The sequence below is a fragment of the Oncorhynchus clarkii genome, chromosome 2 (genome assembly GCF_045791955.1).
Source record: "Oncorhynchus clarkii lewisi isolate Uvic-CL-2024 chromosome 2, UVic_Ocla_1.0, whole genome shotgun sequence".
Taxonomy (NCBI): domain Eukaryota; kingdom Metazoa; phylum Chordata; class Actinopteri; order Salmoniformes; family Salmonidae; genus Oncorhynchus; species Oncorhynchus clarkii.
This window is the reverse complement of record NC_092148.1, coordinates 93,756,183-93,775,369: the sequence shown is the minus strand read 5'-3', so window position 1 is coordinate 93,775,369 and position 19,187 is coordinate 93,756,183. Positions and strand designations below refer to the sequence as shown.

The following is a 19,187-nucleotide window of genomic DNA, read 5'->3' as shown; positions in this document are numbered from 1 at the left end:
GGCTTTCAGCCAATCAGAATTCAGGGCTCAAACCACCCAGTTTATAATAATCATTATTTTACCAGGTATATTGGCAGAAAACACTCTTGTACACCAATAACTTTATTTTTATTACAGTATCTCATGCTAGAAAAGGTTGGAGACCCCCTGGTTCATAGTCTGTCTTCAGTACTTACAGTGCCATCCTCAAGCTGCAGTTGTAAAGTATCATCTCCAGGTTTGAAGTCTCTCAGGATCTCTGCTGACTTCCAGACATGCTCTTCATCCGGTATCCACACTCTGTTGTACTGAATGAGCCAATTAATTATAGCCTACTTTCTCAAGATGGAGATGAGTGAATGGTAGATCAAAATTACAGTACAGAAACTTGTACAGATAAGTTACTTTATTATTGAAGTCTATGTAATTAGTAGTAACACAGCAATTTGATAATGAACTACAAGGAAAGTTGGAAACTCATTTGCATAATCATTTCCCAAACTGTATTCAGGTGGACAGTGTGCACCATATGTTAGTCATATAACAAATTTGTCAACGTGTTCAACAGGTGTTAAAACGAACCGATTGAGATTCCGTATTAAGATTGAATGAGTTTAAAAAAAAAACATGTATCACTTCCCTTTTCAACATTTTCTCACCTTCGTATAAAGTTCCGACAAAGCCATGGTAGTAAAGTTTTAACAATCCGTGAGTTTATCCAACAACATCCATACCGTCGGTGGCGTGAAAAAAGTCGACAACTTCCCCAGGCGTGTTGTCTTTACCTGTGCAGTGGACTTCGCCTTCCTCGTCCCGCCCATCAGTCTTGTGACAGCAGCTTGACATTAGGGGTGTGTTCATTTGAACAAAGACAACAATAGAAACAGGATACATACCTCAGCGGGTTTTTAGTTGTGCGGGTGATTCTATAGTGATTCCATTGGCATGCGCCTTGCGTTTACTCAAGGAATGGAACGGGATACAGTAGCAAACGTAGCCTATAGACTTCTCTCAGCCTTTTCCTAGCAGTTGGGTGACAGCAATCCACGTAGCATTATATGGAAGCTACACATATTGTTCATGTAAATAAATACATTTCTCAGTTAATTCTATGATCACCTATTCAAAACCCACTCATATTTGTAATTTATTTTTTTAATTTATTATTTCAAATACCTCTCACCATCTTTTATGTACTGCTGACCCACAATATAAAGCCTTTTAGTTGCATAGTAACAAATAAACGCTAACATCCTGGTCCCGAAAAAAGCAAACAAACCACCATCTCGTGGAATTATTCGCAGGACATTCTTACAACCATAGAACAATATTAAAAAGTTGTGCGGGTGATTCTATAGTGATTCCATTGGCGCCTTGCGTTTACTCAAGGAATGGCCTATAGATTTCTCTCAGCCTTTTCCCAGCAATATTAAAACTACTGTAAAGCATTTGAGGAGATATTCAGGTTTATACATTTAGGAAAACCAGATGGTCATTTAATCTCTATGGGAAGCAATGGGCACACAGAGGGTGTGAGTCAACAGCAAGGCTCTTTGGTTGCGGTGTCCAGCACACAGTGTACAATAGGAGTGGTGCTCATGATATTCATATTTACTGTGATATATGGGAAGGCAACAAGCACTACATTACAAAGGTAGTAAGCACTAGCCACTACATTACATAGGTCAGCATCAGCCAACTAACGTTGGCTCCCAAATATACGGTACTCGTGGAAATAAATTTATTTTGGTTAATAAAAATGCAGTAGTCCTGCCCACTTCATCCCAGCTCTTAGTGCCATTTCCCTCATCCACCTACACTGAACAAAAATATAAACGCATTATGTAAAATGTTGGTCCCATGTTTCATGTGCTGAAATAAAAGATCCCAGAAACTTTCCATTCGCACAAAAAATAAAAGCTTGTTTCACTCAAATTTTGAGCACAAATTTATTTACATTCCTGTTAGTGAGCATTTTTCCTTGATATAATCCATTCACCTGAAAGATGTGGCATATTAAGAAGCTGATTAAACAACATGATCATTACACAGGTGCACCTTGTGCTGGGGACACCAAAAGGCCACTAAAATGTGCAGTTTTGTCAGACAACACAATGCCACAAATGTCTCATGTTGAGAGAGCGTGCAATTGGCATGCTGACTGCAGGAATGTCCACCAGAGCTGTTGCCAGAGAATTTAATGTTCATTTCTCTACCATAAGCCACCTCCATCTTTTTAGAGAATTTGGCAGTACATCCAACTGGCCTCACAACTGTATATGGTGTTGTGTGGGTGAGCGGTTTTCTGATGTCAATGTTGTAAACACAGTGCCTCATGGTGGCGGTGGGGTTATGGTATGGTGAGGCATAAGCGACAGACAACGAACAAAATTGCATTTTATCGATGACAATTTGAATGCACAGAGATATCATGACAAGATCCTGAAGCCTATTGTCATGCCATTCATCCTCTGCCATCACCTCATGTTTCAGCATGATAATGCACAGCCCCATGTCGCAAGGATCTGTACACAATTCCTGGAAGGTGAAAATGTCCCAGTTCTTCCATGGCCGGCATACTCCCCAGACATGTCACCTATTGAGCATGTTTGGGATGCTCTGGATCGACGTGTACGACAGCGTAGTTCCAGGTCCCACCAATATCCAGCAACTTCACACAGACATTGAAGAGGAGTGGGGACGACCTTCCACAGGCCACAATCAACAGCCTGATCAACTCTATGAGAAGGAGATGTGTCGCGCTGCATGAGGCAAATGGTGATCACACCAGATACTGACTGGTGTTCTGATCCACACTCCTACTGTTTTATTAAGGTATCTGAACAACAGATGCATATATGTATTCCCAGTCATGTGAAATCCATAGATTAGGACCTAATGAATGTATTTAAATTGACTGATTTCCTTAAGCGAACTGTAACTCAGTAAAATCTTGTTGCATGTTTGCGTTTATATTTTTGTTCAGTATAGTTGTGTCAAACAATGTATTATTTCTTAATGCGTAAAATATAAAACAGTGCCATTTCCCTGTGCATACATTAACAAGTAAAGAGTAGCCTGATTCTTTTCAGCAGCGACATTTTTTCTGTTTTAAAAACACATTTCCTACAATTCTACACATTTTGCCATGGGGGGCAGAGAACAACATTTTACAGCTTTAAAGCTATTTTTCCTCCAATTCCACACATGTTGTCATGAGGCTGAGAGAATTCTGAGTTTTAAAAAAACGAATTTGCTGCAATTATAAACATTTTTTTTGCCTTGTTCTTCTGCCTTGTTCTTCTGCCTTGTTCTTCTGCCTTGTTCTTCTGCCTTGTTCTTATGCCTTGTTCTTATGCCTTGTTCTTATGCCTTGTTCTTCTGCCTTGTTCTTATGCCTTGTTCTTATGCCTTGTTCTTATGCCTTGTTCTTATGCCTTGTTCTTATGCCTTGTTCTTCTGCCTTGTTCTTATGCCTTGTTCTTATGCCTTGTTCTTCTGCCTTGTTCTTCTGCCTTGTTCTTATGCCTTGTTCTTATGCCTTGTTCTTATGCCTTGTTCTTATGCCTTGTTCTTATGCCTTGTTCTTATGCCTTGTTCTTATGCCTTGTTCTTCTGCCTTGTTCTTATGCCTTGTTCTTATGCCTTGTTCTTATGCCTTGTTCTTATGCCTTGTTCTTATGCCTTGTTCTTCTGCCTTGTTCTTCTGCCTTGTTCTTCTGCCTTGTTCTTATGCCTTGTTCTTATGCCTAGTTCTTATGCCTTGTTCTTATGCCTTGTTCTTATGCCTTGTTCTTATGCCTAGTTCTTATGCCTTGTTCTTATGCCTTGTTCTTATGCCTAGTTCTTATGCCTTGTTCTTATGCCTTGTTCTTATGCCTTGTTCTTATACCTTGTTCTTATACCTTGTTCTTATGCCTTGTTCTTATGCCTTGTTCTTATGCCTTGTTCTTATGCCTTGTTCTTATGCCTTGTTCTTATGCCTTGTTCTTATGCCTTGTTCTTATGCCTTGTTCTTATACCTTGTTCTTATGCCTTGTTCTTATACCTTGTTCTTATGCCTTGTTCTTATGCCTTGTTCTTATGCCTTGTTCTTATGCCTTGTTCTTATGCCTTGTTCTTATGCCTTGTTCTTATGCCTTGTTCTTATGCCTTGTTCTTATGCCTTGTTCTTATGCCTTGTTCTTATGCCTTGTTCTTATACCTTGTTCTTATGCCATCTGAGTGACTCAAACATTTATAGGAAAATCAATGGTGGACCAACAGAGCATAATATTTTGGGGAATTTTAGATTCTCTCTGACTGTCTATCGAGTTCTCATCTTGGTGATTGCTAGTTCTCGAGGATGATCGTATTAAAAAAAAAAATGTATATATATATCGCGTCATTATCTTTTCTACATACTTTATATCTGGTTTAAGTTTACGCTGAAAAACGTTTTGCCATCCTGAAAATGATTCCACGATTTGACAGTGGCGAACATATAGGGGAAACACAAGAGTATACTGTAACTATTGCTAAAAGATTTATTATGTATTATAATATAATTTATCTCTTGTCAAATACATCATATTATTACAAAGGGTCTCCGAATGTTCCTTGTTTCTAATTGTATGTGGTCAGGACATTATGAAAAACGGACTAACTTTTTTCTAAGGCATTTGTAAAACATGAATGGTCAGGCATCTTTGGTGAATCATGTAGTTCCCTCTTTCTCCCATTGGGGAGAATTCCTGGGCGCCGTTCAAATTTCTTCCTTCCTTCCTTCCTTTGAAGTCATCAAACCTGTCCAACTATGTGTAAATCAGAGATGACTTCAAGGAGGAAGGATACACTTTTTTTTTTTAAACTAGGGGGGGGTCAGGGGTTAGACCCGTGTGAGGAATCCTAGATTCAGACTGCTAGGGATCTGAATGGTCTCCAAAGCCAGAGGGGAGTGGGTGAAGGGAAATGTCACAGAGAATATCTTCTTGGTGTCCATAAGTAACAGCGGTGACTCAACACGGCCTTTCAACAGGGCCTGGAGGAGAGAGAGAGAGAGAGAGTGAGAGTGAGAGTGAGAGAGAGAGAGAGAGGGAGAGAGAGAGAGAGAGGAGAGAGAAGAGAGAGAGAGTGGAGGAGGGAGAGAGAGAGAGTGGAGGGGGAGAGAGAGGAGACAGAGCGAGAGAGAGAGAGAGAGAGAGAGAGAGAGAGAGAGAGAGAGAGAGTGGAGGAAGAGAGAGAGAGAGAGAAGAGAGGGAGAGAGAGACAGAGAAGAGAGAGAGAGAGAAGAGAGAGAGCGAGAGAGAGAGAGTAGAGAGAGAGAGAGAGAGAGAGAGAGAACAACTCAATGACGTAGGGACAATATATTTAAAAAAGGAGATGCGAGAGAGCAAAGTACACACAGACAAGCTCCTTACCTGTATGGTTCTAATGAAGGATATTGAAACCCGTTCCTCAAATTCAATCACTGGGGTGTACAAGGTTAGCACTTTCACAATCTGACGAGAGAAAAAAACAGAAATGAACTAAATCATGAGAAATGATCAATAGACGAGATCACATGGCACAAAATTATTATTTTTTTAAAAGGAAGAAATATTTCCAGTTACTACTACTACTACTACTCTGTATACTGTAGCCTGATCTCAGATCTGTTTGTGCTGTATAGCCAAATCCAGTCTGAGTTCGGAAAGCCCAGTACAAACAGATCTGGAACCAGGCTATGTATACTCTAATGGCACCTAGATGACCGTACCTGTAGTGTGGTGAGGGCAGAGCACATGGTGCAGAGAGCCTGGGCGTCTTCCTCAGTCTTCTTCTTGACCTGTAGTAACTGAGCGGCCTGGATCAGCGGCTCCAGCATCTCTTTAGCTCCACAGTCTGGCAGCCCCTTCTCCTCCAGCCACTCCTCCAGCTGCCACACATTATACCTAGAGAGACACCACCCCCACCCAGTTAGCTCCACAGTCTGGCAGCCCCTTCTCCTCCAGCCACTCCTCCAGCTGCCACACATTATACCTAGAGAGACACCATCCCCACCCAGTTAGCTCCACAGTCTGACAGCCCCCCCCCACCCAGTTAGCTCCACAGTCTGGCAGCCCCTTCTCCTCCAGCCACTCCTCCAGCTGCCACACATTATACCTAGAGAGACACCACCCCCACCCAGTTAGCTCCACAGTCTGACAGTCCCCTCTCCTCCAGCTGCCACACATTATACCTAGAGAGACACCACCCCCACCCAGTTAGCTCCACAGTCTGGCAGCCCCTTCTCCTCCAGCTGCCACACATTATACCTAGAGAGACACCACCCCCACCCAGTTAGCTCCACAGTCTGACAGCCCCCCTCCCCCCACCCAGTTAGCTCTACAGTCTGACAGCCCCCTCTCCTCCAGCTGCAACACTTATTATACCCAGAGAGACACCACCCCCACCCAGTTAGCTCTACAGTCTGACAGCCCCCTCTCCTCCAGCTGCAACACATTATACCCAGAGACACACCACCCCCACCCAGTTAGCTCCACAGTCTGACAGCCCCCCCCCCCCCACCCAGTTAGCTCCACAGTCTGACAGCCCCCCCCCCCCACCCAGTTAGCTCCACAGTCTGACAGCCCCCCCTCCCCCCCAACCCAGTTAGCTCCACAGTCTGACAGCCCCCTCTCCTCCAGCTGTCACTTGTTGTGCCTAGAGAGAAACCAATCAATCCCAATGTACGGTATTTATAAAAGGCCTTTTCACAGTTATCAAAAACCACAGTACAGTACAGAGGACAGACAGCCACTTTGTGACAAACAGATTCATGTTTCAAAACACATCATATCAGAACAAATAGTCAGTCCTCTAACAAGTAAATCTTATTTATTTTTATTTTTAAACAGTGAACAACGAGTGTTTTCCCAGGTATCATTCTTGGGGCCTAAACCCTTTTAGCTTCTATAGAAATATTTTGGGGTGAAAACATGTAAAAACAAACTGAGAAAAATGAACTGTACCTGATCTGCAGTCCTTTACTCCAGGAGCACATGTCCTTCCTCAGCAGCAGGTTGTTGAGAGTGACAGAACAGATGATGTAGAACTGCTGCCTCACGCCCTGGGAGATAACATACAGCATATCAACTAGAACTGCTGCCTCCCCCCTGGGAGATAACATATAGCATACAGCATATCAACTAGAACTGCTGCCTCACGCCCTGGGAGATAACATATAGCATATCAACTAGAACTGCTGCCTCACCCCCTGGGAGATAACATATCAACTAGAACTGCTGCCTCACGCCCTGGGAGATAACATATAGCATATCAACTAGAACTGCTGCCTCACCCCCTGGGAGATAACATATAGCATACAGCATATCAACTAGAACTGCTGCCTCACGCCCTGGGAGATAACATATAGCATACAGCATATCAACTAGAACTGCTGCCTCACCCCCTGGGAGATAACATATAGCATACAGCATATCAACTAGAACTGCTGCCTCACGCCCTGGGAGATAACATATAGCATACAGCACATCAACTAGAACTGCTGCCTCACGCCCTGGGAGATAACATATAGCATATCAACTAGAACTGCTGCCTCACCCCCTGGGAGATAACATATAGCATATCAACTAGAACTGCTGCCTCACGCCCTGGGAGATAACATATAGCATACAGCATATCAACTAGAACTGCTGCCTCCCCCCTGGGAGATAACATATAGCATATCAACTAGAACTGCTGCCTCCCCCCCTGGGAGATAACATATAGCATATAAACTAGAACTGCTGCCTCACCCCCTGGGAGATAACATATAGCATATCAACTAGAACTGCTGCCTTACGCCCTGGGAGATAACATATAGCATACAGCATATCAACTAGAACTGCTGCCTTACGCCCTGGGAGATAACATATAGCATATCAACTAGAACTGCTGCCTTACGCCCTGGGAGATAACATATAACATATCAACTAGAACTGCTGCCTCACGCCCTGGGAGATAACATATAGCATACAGCATATCAACTAGAACTGCTGCCTCCCCCCCTGGGAGATAACATATAGCATACAGCATATCAACTAGAACTGCTGCCTCACGCCCTGGGAGATAACATATAACATATCAACTAGAACTGCTGCCTCACGCCCTGGGAGATAACATATAACATATCAACTAGAACTGCTGCCTCCCCCCTGGGAGATAACATATCAAGTAGAACTGCTGCCTCCCCCCCTGGGAGATAACATATAGCATATCAACTAGAACTGCTGCCTCCCCCCTGGGAGATAACATATCAACTAGAACTGCTGCCTCCCCCCTGGGAGATAACATATAGCATATCAACTAGAACTGCTGCCTCACCCCCTGGGAGATAACATATAGCATATCAACTAGAACTGCTGCCTCCCCCCTGGGAGATAACATATAGCATATCAACTAGAACTGCTGCCTCACCCCCTGGGAGATAACATATAGCATATCAACTAGAACTGCTGCCTCCCCCCCTGGGAGATAACATATAGCATACAGCATATCAACTAGAACTGCTGCCTCACGCCCTGGGAGATAACATATAGCATATCAACTAGAACTGCTGCCTCAATGTTCCTTGTTTCTAATTGTATGTGGTCAGGACATTATGAAAAACGGACTGACTTTTTTCTAAGGCATTTGTAAAACATGAATGGTCAGGCATCTTTGGTGAATCATGTAGTTCCCTCTTTCTCCCATTGGGGAGAATTCCTGGGCGCCGTTCGAATTTCTTCCTCCCTTCCTTCCTTTGAAGTCATCAAACCTGTCCAACTATGTGTAAATCAGAGATGACTTCAAGGAGGAAGGATGGAAGGATACACTTTTTTTTTTTTAAGCTAGGGGGGGGGGGGGGGGTCAGGGGTTAGACCCGTGTGAGGAATCCTAGATTCAGACTGCTAGGGATCTGAATGGTCTCCAAAGCCAGAGGGGAGTGGGTGAAGGGAAATGTCACAGAGAATATCTTCTTGGTGTCCATAAGTAACAGCGGTGACTCAACACGGCCTTTCAACAGGGCCTGGAGGAGAGAGAGAGAGAGAGAGAGAGAGAGCGAGAGCGAGAGAAGAGAGAGAGAGGGAGAGAAGAGAGAGAGGGAGAGAAGAGAGAGAGAGTGGAGGGGGAGAGAGAGAGAGTGGAGGGGGAGAGAGAGAAGAGAGAGAGAGAGAGAGGGAGAGAGAGAGTGGAGGGGGAGAGAGAGAAGAGAGGGAGAGAGAGACGAGAGAGAAGAGAGAGAGCGAGAGAGAGAGAAGAGAGAGAGGGAGAGAGAGAGAACAACTCAATGACGTAGGGACAATATATATAAAAAAGGAGATGCGAGAGAGCAAAGTACACACAGACAAGCTCCTTACCTGTATGGTTCTAATGAAGGATATTGAAACCCGTTCCTCAAATTCAATCACTGGGGTGTACAAGGTTAGCACTTTCACAATCTGACGAGAGAAAAAAACAGAAATGAACTAAATCATGAGAAATTATCAATAGACGAGATCACATGTCCACAAAATTTTTATTTTTTTAAAAGGAAGAAATATTTCCAGTTACTACTACTACTACTACTCTGTATACTGTAGCCTGATCTCAGATCTGTTTGTGCTGTATAGCCAAATCCAGTCTGAATTTTGGAAAGCCCAGTACAAACAGATCTGGAACCAGCCTATGTAATACTCTAATGGCACCTAGATGACCGTACCTGTAGTGTGGTGAGGGCAGAGCACATGGTGCAGAGAGCCTGGGCGTCTTCCTCAGTCTTCTTCTTGACCTGTAGTAACTGAGCGGCCTGGATCAGCGGCTCCAGCATCTCTTTAGCTCCACAGTCTGGCAGCCCCTTCTCCTCCAGCCACTCCTCCAGCTGCCACACATTATACCTAGAGAGACACCACCCCCACCCAGTTAGCTCCACAGTCTGGCAGCCCCTTCTCCTCCAGCCACTCCTCCAGCTGCCACACATTATACCTAGAGAGACACCATCCCCACCCAGTTAGCTCCACAGTCTGACAGCCCCCCCCCACCCAGTTAGCTCCACAGTCTGGCAGCCCCTTCTCCTCCAGCCACTCCTCCAGCTGCCACACATTATACCTAGAGAGACACCACCCCCACCCAGTTAGCTCCACAGTCTGACAGTCCCCTCTCCTCCAGCTGCCACACATTATACCTAGAGAGACACCACCCCCACCCAGTTAGCTCCACAGTCTGGCAGCCCCTTCTCCTCCAGCTGCCACACATTATACCTAGAGAGACACCACCCCCACCCAGTTAGCTCCACAGTCTGACAGCCCCCCTCCCCCCACCCAGTTAGCTCTACAGTCTGACAGCCCCCTCTCCTCCAGCTGCAACACATTATACCCAGAGAGACACCACCCCCACCCAGTTAGCTCTACAGTCTGACAGCCCCCTCTCCTCCAGCTGCAACACATTATACCCAGAGACACACCACCCCCACCCTTTTAGCTCAACAGTCTGACAGCCCCCCCCCCCCCCCACCCAGTTAGCTCCACAGTCTGACAGCCCCCCCCCCCCCACCCAGTTAGCTCCACAGTCTGACAGCCCCCCCTCCCCCCCAACCCAGTTAGCTCCACAGTCTGACAGCCCCCTCTCCTCCAGCTGTCACTTGTTGTGCCTAGAGAGAAACCAATCAATCCCAATGTACGGTATTTATAAAAGGCCTTTTCACAGTTATCAAAAACCACAGTACAGTACAGAGGACAGACAGCCACTTTGTGACAAACAGATTCATGTTTCAAAACACATCATATCAGAACAAATAGTCAGTCCTCTAACAAGTAAATCTTATTTATTTTTATTTTTAAACAGTGAACAACGAGTGTTTTCCCAGGTATCATTCTTGGGGCCTAAACCCTTTTAGCTTCTATAGAAATATTTTGGGGTGAAAACATGTAAAAACAAACTGAGAAAAATGAACTGTACCTGATCTGCAGTCCTTTACTCCAGGAGCACATGTCCTTCCTCAGCAGCAGGTTGTTGAGAGTGACAGAACAGATGATGTAGAACTGCTGCCTCACGCCCTGGGAGATAACATACAGCATATCAACTAGAACTGCTGCCTCCCCCCTGGGAGATAACATATAGCATACAGCATATCAACTAGAACTGCTGCCTCACGCCCTGGGAGATAACATATAGCATATCAACTAGAACTGCTGCCTCACCCCCTGGGAGATAACATATCAACTAGAACTGCTGCCTCACGCCCTGGGAGATAACATATAGCATATCAACTAGAACTGCTGCCTCACCCCCTGGGAGATAACATATAGCATACAGCATATCAACTAGAACTGCTGCCTCACGCCCTGGGAGATAACATATAGCATACAGCATATCAACTAGAACTGCTGCCTCACCCCCTGGGAGATAACATATAGCATACAGCATATCAACTAGAACTGCTGCCTCACGCCCTGGGAGATAACATATAGCATACAGCACATCAACTAGAACTGCTGCCTCACGCCCTGGGAGATAACATATAGCATATCAACTAGAACTGCTGCCTCACCCCCTGGGAGATAACATATAGCATATCAACTAGAACTGCTGCCTCACGCCCTGGGAGATAACATATAGCATACAGCATATCAACTAGAACTGCTGCCTCCCCCCTGGGAGATAACATATAGCATATCAACTAGAACTGCTGCCTCCCCCCCTGGGAGATAACATATAGCATATAAACTAGAACTGCTGCCTCACCCCCTGGGAGATAACATATAGCATATCAACTAGAACTGCTGCCTTACGCCCTGGGAGATAACATATAGCATACAGCATATCAACTAGAACTGCTGCCTTACGCCCTGGGAGATAACATATAGCATATCAACTAGAACTGCTGCCTTACGCCCTGGGAGATAACATATAACATATCAACTAGAACTGCTGCCTCACGCCCTGGGAGATAACATATAGCATACAGCATATCAACTAGAACTGCTGCCTCCCCCCCTGGGAGATAACATATAGCATACAGCATATCAACTAGAACTGCTGCCTCACGCCCTGGGAGATAACATATAACATATCAACTAGAACTGCTGCCTCACGCCCTGGGAGATAACATATAACATATCAACTAGAACTGCTGCCTCCCCCCTGGGAGATAACATATCAACTAGAACTGCTGCCTCCCCCCCTGGGAGATAACATATAGCATATCAACTAGAACTGCTGCCTCCCCCCTGGGAGATAACATATCAACTAGAACTGCTGCCTCCCCCCTGGGAGATAACATATAGCATATCAACTAGAACTGCTGCCTCACCCCCTGGGAGATAACATATAGCATATCAACTAGAACTGCTGCCTCCCCCCTGGGAGATAACATATAGCATATCAACTAGAACTGCTGCCTCACCCCCTGGGAGATAACATATAGCATATCAACTAGAACTGCTGCCTCCCCCCCTGGGAGATAACATATAGCATACAGCATATCAACTAGAACTGCTGCCTCACGCCCTGGGAGATAACATATAGCATATCAACTAGAACTGCTGCCTCCCCCCTGGGAGATAACATATAGCATACAGCATATCAACTAGAACTGCTGCCTCACGCCCTGGGAGATAACATATAGCATATCAACTAGAACTGCTGCCTCACGCCCTGGGAGATAACATATAGCATACAGCATATCAACTAGAACTGCTGCCTCACGCCCTGGGAGATAACATATAGCATACAGCATATCAACTAGAACTGCTGCCTCCCCCCTTGGGAGATAACATATAACATATCAACTAGAACTGCTGCCTCCCCCCCTGGGAGATAACATATAACATATCAACTAGAACTGCTGCCTCCCCCCCTGGGAGATAACATATCAACTAGAACTGCTGCATCCCCCCCCTGGGAGATAACATATAGCATACAGCATATCAACTAGAACTGCGCCCCCCCCCCCCCCCCCGGGAGATAACATATAAACTAGAACTGCTGCCTCACGCCCTGGGAGATAACATATAGCATACAGCATATCAACTAGAACTGCTGCCTCCCCCCCTGGGAGATAACATATAGCATTCAGCATATCAACTAGAACTGCAGCCTCACGCCCTGGGAGATAACATATAGCATATCAACTAGAACTGCTGCCTCACGCCCTGGGAGATAACATATAGCATACAGCATATCAACTAGAACTGCTGCCTCACGCCCTGGGAGATAACATATAGCATACAGCATATCAACTACAACTCCGGCCTCCCCCCCTGGGAGATAACATATCAACTAGAACTGCTGCCTCCCCCCCTGGGAGATAACATATAGCATACAGCATATCAACTAGAACTGCGCCCCCCCCCCCCCCCCCCCCGGGAGATAACATATAAACTAGAACTGCTGCCTCACGCCCTGGGAGATAACATATAGCATACAGCATATCAACTAGAACTGCTGCCTCCCCCCCTGGGAGATAACATATAGCATTCAGCATATCAACTAGAACTGCTGCCTCACGCCCTGGGAGATAACATACAGCATACAGCATATCAACTAGAACTGCAGCCTCACGCCCTGGGAGATAACATACAGCATACAGCATATCAACTAGAACTGCTGCATCCCCCCCCTGGGAGATAACATATCAACTACAACTCCGGCCTCCCCCCCTGGGAGATAACATATCAACTAGAACTGCTGCCTCCCCCCCCCTGGGAGATAACATATCAACTAGAACTCCGGCCTCCCCCCTGGGAGATAACATATCAACTAGAACTCCGGCCTCCCCCCTGGGAGATAACATATCAACTAGAACTCCGGCCTCCCCCCCTGGGAGATAACATATCAACTAGAACTCCGGCCTCCCCCCTGGGAGATAACATATCAACTAGAACTCCGGCCTCCCCCCTGGGAGATAACATATCAACTAGAACTGCTGCCTCCTCCCCTGGGAGATAACATATCAACTAGAACTGCTGCCTCCCCCCCTGGGAGATAACATATCAACTAGAACTCCGCCGCCCCCCCCCCCCCCCCCCCCCCCCCCGGGAGATAACATATCAACTAGAACTGCTGCCTCCCCCCCCTGGGAGATAACATATCAACTAGAACTCCGGCCTCCCCCCCCTGGGAGATAACATATCAACTAGAACTCCGGCCTCCCCCCTGGGAGATAACATATCAACTAGAACTCCGGCCTCCCCCCTGGGAGATAACATATCAACTAGAACTCCGGCCTCCCCCCCTGGGAGATAACATATCAACTAGAACTCCGGCCTCCCCCCTGGGAGATAACATATCAACTAGAACTCCGGCCTCCCCCCTGGGAGATAACATATCAACTAGAACTGCTGCCTCCTCCCCTGGGAGATAACATATCAACTAGAACTGCTGCCTCCCCCCCTGGGAGATAACATATAAACTAGAACTCCGCCCCCCCCCCCCCCCGGGAGATAACATATCAACTAGAACTCCGGCCTCCCCCCTGGGAGATAACATATCAACTAGAACTGCTGCCTCCCCCCCCTGGGAGATAACATATCAACTAGAACTCCGGCCTCCCCCCCTGGGAGATAACATATCAACTAGAACTCCGGCCTCCCCCCTGGGAGATAACATATCAACTAGAAAGAACAGAGGTTCAACAATCCATGCCTGTGGAACACCACATCTAGATTTGTCTCAAGAGTTTACTCCTCAACACACACACACCTGTTTGATGAGCTCGGGGTCGACGTCATGCTGAATCAGGGTAGCGTGGAAGAGACTGAGTTGCTGTAGGATGCTGTCCACCGTGTAAACAGCCTCTCCGGGGCAACTGGACGTCCTCTTCCGTAGGCCCGTGGGTTTAGACCCCAGAACTCCCTGGAAGTTCTCATGCTCCAGCATGCCCGGAACTGGGATATTGTTGGACAATAAAATGTCACTTGTTTGTTAAGTTGTTTTGTTGTCGTTTCTCATTTGGACTGTGTGAGTAGTGCTACTCTTCCCTGAAAAGCTCACCCTCACTGGCATTGCTCACCCTCACTGGCATTGCTCACCCTCACTGGCATTGCTCACCCTCACTGGCATTGCTCACCCTCACTGGCATTGCTCACTCTCACTGGCATTGCTCACCCTCACTGGCATTGCTCACCCTCACTGGCATTGCTCACCCTCACTGGCATTGCTCCCCCTCACTGGCATTGCTCCCCCTCACTGGCATTGCTCCCCCTCACTGGCATTGCTCCCCCTCACTGGCATTGCTCCCCCTCACTGGCATTGCTCCCCCTCACTGGCATTGCTCACTCTCACTGGCATTGCTCATTCTCACTAGCATTGCTCACCCTCACTAGCATTGCTCACCCTCACTAGCATTGCTCACCCTCACTAGCATTGCTCATTCTCACTAGCATTGCTCACCCTCACTAGCATTGCTCACCCTCACTAGCATTGCTCATTCTCACTAGCATTGCTCATTCTCACTAGCATTGCTCATTCTCACTAGCATTGCTCACCCTCACTGGCATTGCTCATTCTCACTAGCATTGCTCACCCTCACTGGCATTGCTCATTCTCACTAGCATTGCTCACCCTCACTGGCATTGCTCATTCTCACTAGCATTGCTCACCCTCACTAGCATTGCTCATTCTCACTAGCATTGCTCACACTCACTAGCATTGCTCATTCTCACTAGCATTGCTCACCCTCACTAGCATTGCTCATTCTCACTAGCATTGCTCACCCTCACTGGCATTGCTCATTCTCACTAGCATTGCTCACCCTCACTAGCATTGCTCATTCTCACTAGCATTGCTCACCCTCACTGGCATTGCTCATTCTCACTAGCATTGCTCACCCTCACTAGCATTGCTCACCCTCACTAGCATTGCTCACCCTCACTGGCATTGCTCACCCTCACTGGCATTGCTCACCCTCACTAGCATTGCTCACCCTCACTAGCATTGCTCACCCTCACTAGCATTGCTCACCCTCACTAGCATTGCTCACCCTCACTGGCATTGCTCACCCTCACTAGCATTGCTCACCCTCACTAGCATTGCTCACCCTTACTAGCATTGCTCATTTGAAGGTTTTTCTTGCATATTATCATGATCATCATACTCTGATCATACTATGTGGTTAATTTGCTTACTTTAGTTGAATAGACTGAATGTAAGTGGCTCTGCATAAGAGCGTCTGCTAAATGTCTCCTCACCTATCATGGGCTGCAGCGCCTCCTCCATGCATCTGACCAGCTGCTGGTAGTTCTGGATGGCCAGATCGCTGAGGACCTGACGGTACTCTGACAGGTCAAAGTTACACAAGCAGTGCTCATTCTGCCGCGGGGTGTTGTTCTTTACAAACGCCTACAGGACAGGAGATGGTTAGAAACAGGAGGTCAAACCGCAGCTACAGATAAGGTTGTAAAAAACAGTCAACACAAGGGGTTTGTGTGTCCCATCCTAATCTCAGAACCTAGCACTACTCTCTCCGTGTGTGTGTGTGTGTGTGTATAGAAGATGGGCATCTGTGAAACTCATTCCACAACTTGAAGGTGTCTCCATTTTGTGCTACGGAGTAGTTAGGATGCATCAGGAGGTAGAGGGTGTGGGGTTGGAGCCAACTCAGGAGGAAGCTGTACTTGCTAAGCAAACGGTGTGTGCTTGGTAACTGTGGATTAAACAGTTTAAAAAAATGAGTCGAGCAATAACTGTCATGAGATGATTCCTCTCCAGCCTACCTCCTCTCCACTGTACTGCTTCAGGCAGTGTAGGAACCGGCAGGTGTTGGCCAGCCAGAAAGACACAGTCTCAAAGTCATCTCCTCGCCTCTGGGGGGGGGGGGGGGGGGGGAAACAAAAACAACAACAAACAGATTGCAACAGTAACTCATGGGGTGGGACTTTCCCATGGGTCAACTGAACTTGACTTGGCATCCTCAGTATGTGATGTCATGTTCAGGCTCACATTTAATGAGACGTTTTCTTGTCACATAGACTGGACAGGTACAGTGTAATGTGTTGTTTTACAGGGTCAGTCATAGTAGTATGATAGGTGTTGTTTTACAGGGTCAATCATAGTAGTATGATAGGTGTTGTTTCACAGGGTCAGTCATAGTAGTATGATAGGTGTTGTTTTACAGGGTCAATCATAGTAGTATGATAGGTGTTGTTTTACAGGGTCAGTCATAGTAGTATAATAGGTGTTGTTTTACAGGGTCAGACATAGTAGTATGATAGGTGTTGTTTTACAGGGTCAGTCATAGTAGTATGATAGGTGTTGTTTCACAGGGTCAGTCATAGTAGTATGATAGGTGTTGTTTTACAGGGTCAGTCATAGTAGTATGATAGGTGTTGTTGTACAGGGTCAGTCATAGTAGTATGATAGGTGTTGTTGTACAGGGTCAGTCATAGTAGTATGATAGGTGTTGTTTCACAGGGTCAGTCATAGTAGTATGATAGGTGTTGTTTTACAGGTCAGTCATAGTAGTATGATAGGTGTTGTTTTACAGGTCAGTCATAGTAGTATGGCTCCCTTGATGGTAACACTTTACCTTGATGACTCCCTTGATGCTAACGCTGTACCTTGATGACTCCCTTGATGCTAACGCTGTACCTTGATGACTCCCTTGATGCTAACGCTGTACCTTGATGACTCCCTTGATGCTAACGCTGTACCTTGATGACTCCCTTGATGCTAACACTGTACCTTGATGACTCCCTTGATGCTAACACTGTACCTTGATGACTCCCTTGATGCTAACACTGTACCTTGATGACTCCCTTGATGCTAACACTGTACCTTGATGACTCCCTTGATGCTAACACTGTACCTTGATGACTCCCTTGATGCTAACACTGTACCTTGATGACTCCCTTGATGCTAACACTGTACCTTGATGACTCCCTTGATGCTAACGCTGTACCTTGATGACTCCCTTGATGCTAACGCTGTACCTTGATGACTCCCTTGATGCTAACGCTGTACCTTGATGACTCCCTTGATGCTAACACTGTACCTTGATGACTCCCTTGATGCTAACACTGTACCTTGATGACTCCCTTGATGCTAACGCTGTACCTTGATGACTCCCTTGATGCTGTTGATGGTAGAGTTGAGCAGGACGCTGACTCTCTGGTCATCATTAGAGTAGTCAGCATGTCTCAGACACATGAACAGGATGTAGGCCGGCAGACCAGGGAGGAAGTTAACCGCCACACCACGAGGTTTCAGCTCTAAGGGGCAACACAGTCATCACAACACAGTTAACACCATTTTTTTAAAAACAACAACATTTGAGTCATTTACCAGACGCTCTGATCCAGAGAGACTTACAGGAGCAATTATGGTTAAGTGCCTTGCTCAAGGGCACATTGACATATTTTTCACAGAGGTGGCTCAATGCTCTTAACCGCTAGGCTACCTGCCGCCTTAACACAGCACAGTTAGCACAGCACAGCACAGCACAGTTAGCACAGCACATCACAGTTAGCACAACACAGTTAGCACAACACAGTTAGCACAGCACAGCACAGTTAGCACAGCACAGTTAGCACAGCACAGCACAGTTAGCACAGCACAGTTAGCACAGCACAGCACAGTTAGCACAGCACAGCTAGCACAGCACAGCACAGTTAGCACAGCACAGCTAGCACAGCACAGTTAGCACAGCACAGCATATTACAGCACAGCACAGTTAGCACAGCACAGTACAGTTAGCACAGCACAGCAGAGTTAGCAACCACACCTCAAGGCTTCAGCTCTGACAGAGACAGGTATATCAATCAATTTATGCCTTTTACTTGTTACAAACATTTCCTTTTTCCACTATTGGAAACAGCTCAATAGGGAAACATGCAGAACCTACCCACAACCAGACTCTTCAGTAGTTTGCTCTCATCCCCCCTCCGGTACTCCAGCATGCCTTGGAAGTCCCTCTCCTTCCGGGTGATACCAACAGGAGAGCGAGGCTCTGGACCTGGAGCCACCCTCTCCATCTGACCGCCAGCTAATGAGACCAACGACCAGGTAGATAGATTAGATTAGATTAGATAGGTAGATAGGTAGATAGATAGAGAGTGTACTGGTTATGTCCGATACGGTTTGAAAAACCATAATGACTTTTATATTGTAGAAATAAAATCAGTATCTATTATACGTGATAATCAACTAATAGACACTTAAAATGAGATTTTAGGACCTCTATTATTTATAGTTTATATTAATGCATTATAAACTGTGTGTATACCTTCGTATTCCTCTACCCTCTTCACGTA

At 46.1% G+C, this 19,187-nt stretch overlaps 3 protein-coding genes across 3 annotated transcripts in view; all 3 read right to left on the bottom strand.

Annotated features, from left to right (window-relative positions):
* LOC139376500 (unconventional myosin-Vc-like) overlaps positions 1 to 779 on the bottom strand; it is a 53,834-nt gene extending 53,055 nt beyond the window's left edge. Inside the window, exons 1-2 of the mRNA XM_071119150.1 lie at positions 639 to 779; positions 177 to 287 (exon numbers count right to left, since the gene is read on the bottom strand). Of these exons, the coding sequence (XP_070975251.1) occupies positions 177 to 287; positions 639 to 665 (138 nt within the window). The 5' untranslated portion in view covers positions 666 to 779. The remainder of the gene's footprint in view (positions 1 to 176; positions 288 to 638) is intronic.
* Positions 780 to 4,163: 3,384 nt separating this feature from the next.
* Positions 4,164 to 7,069, bottom strand: LOC139378574 (unconventional myosin-Va-like). Its single transcript, XM_071120868.1, has 4 exons — positions 6,951 to 7,069; positions 5,717 to 5,891; positions 5,379 to 5,459; positions 4,164 to 4,999 (listed from the first exon to the last, which is right to left on the bottom strand). Exons 1-4 carry the CDS (start codon positions 7,067 to 7,069, stop codon positions 4,847 to 4,849), a joined length of 528 nt encoding a protein of 175 aa, XP_070976969.1. The 3' UTR covers positions 4,164 to 4,846.
* Positions 7,070 to 8,556: 1,487 nt separating this feature from the next.
* The window catches only part of LOC139376493 (unconventional myosin-Va-like), a 39,594-nt gene continuing 28,963 nt past the window's right edge, over positions 8,557 to 19,187 (bottom strand). The window contains exons 31-40 of the mRNA XM_071119137.1: positions 19,160 to 19,187; positions 18,779 to 18,919; positions 17,992 to 18,146; positions 16,653 to 16,742; positions 16,128 to 16,278; positions 14,641 to 14,825; positions 10,897 to 10,994; positions 9,662 to 9,836; positions 9,321 to 9,401; positions 8,557 to 8,989 (exon numbers count right to left, since the gene is read on the bottom strand). The exon at positions 19,160 to 19,187 is cut by the window's right edge and continues 66 nt beyond it. Coding sequence (XP_070975238.1) covers positions 8,837 to 8,989; positions 9,321 to 9,401; positions 9,662 to 9,836; positions 10,897 to 10,994; positions 14,641 to 14,825; positions 16,128 to 16,278; positions 16,653 to 16,742; positions 17,992 to 18,146; positions 18,779 to 18,919; positions 19,160 to 19,187 — 1,257 coding nt within the window. The 3' untranslated portion in view covers positions 8,557 to 8,836. The remainder of the gene's footprint in view (positions 8,990 to 9,320; positions 9,402 to 9,661; positions 9,837 to 10,896; positions 10,995 to 14,640; positions 14,826 to 16,127; positions 16,279 to 16,652; positions 16,743 to 17,991; positions 18,147 to 18,778; positions 18,920 to 19,159) is intronic.

Coding starts and splice junctions, on each gene's coding strand:
- LOC139378574 (XM_071120868.1), bottom strand. CDS start 7,069: ATGCTGTATGTTATCTCCCAGGGCGTGAGGCAGCAGTTCTACATCATC. Junction 5,460..5,716: donor CTGCCCTCACCACACTACAG/GTACGGTCATCT, acceptor TTCTCTCGTCAG/ATTGTGAAAGTGCTAACCTT. Junction 5,000..5,378: donor CCTTCATTAGAACCATACAG/GTAAGGAGCTTG, acceptor TCTCTCCTCCAG/GCCCTGTTGAAAGGCCGTGT.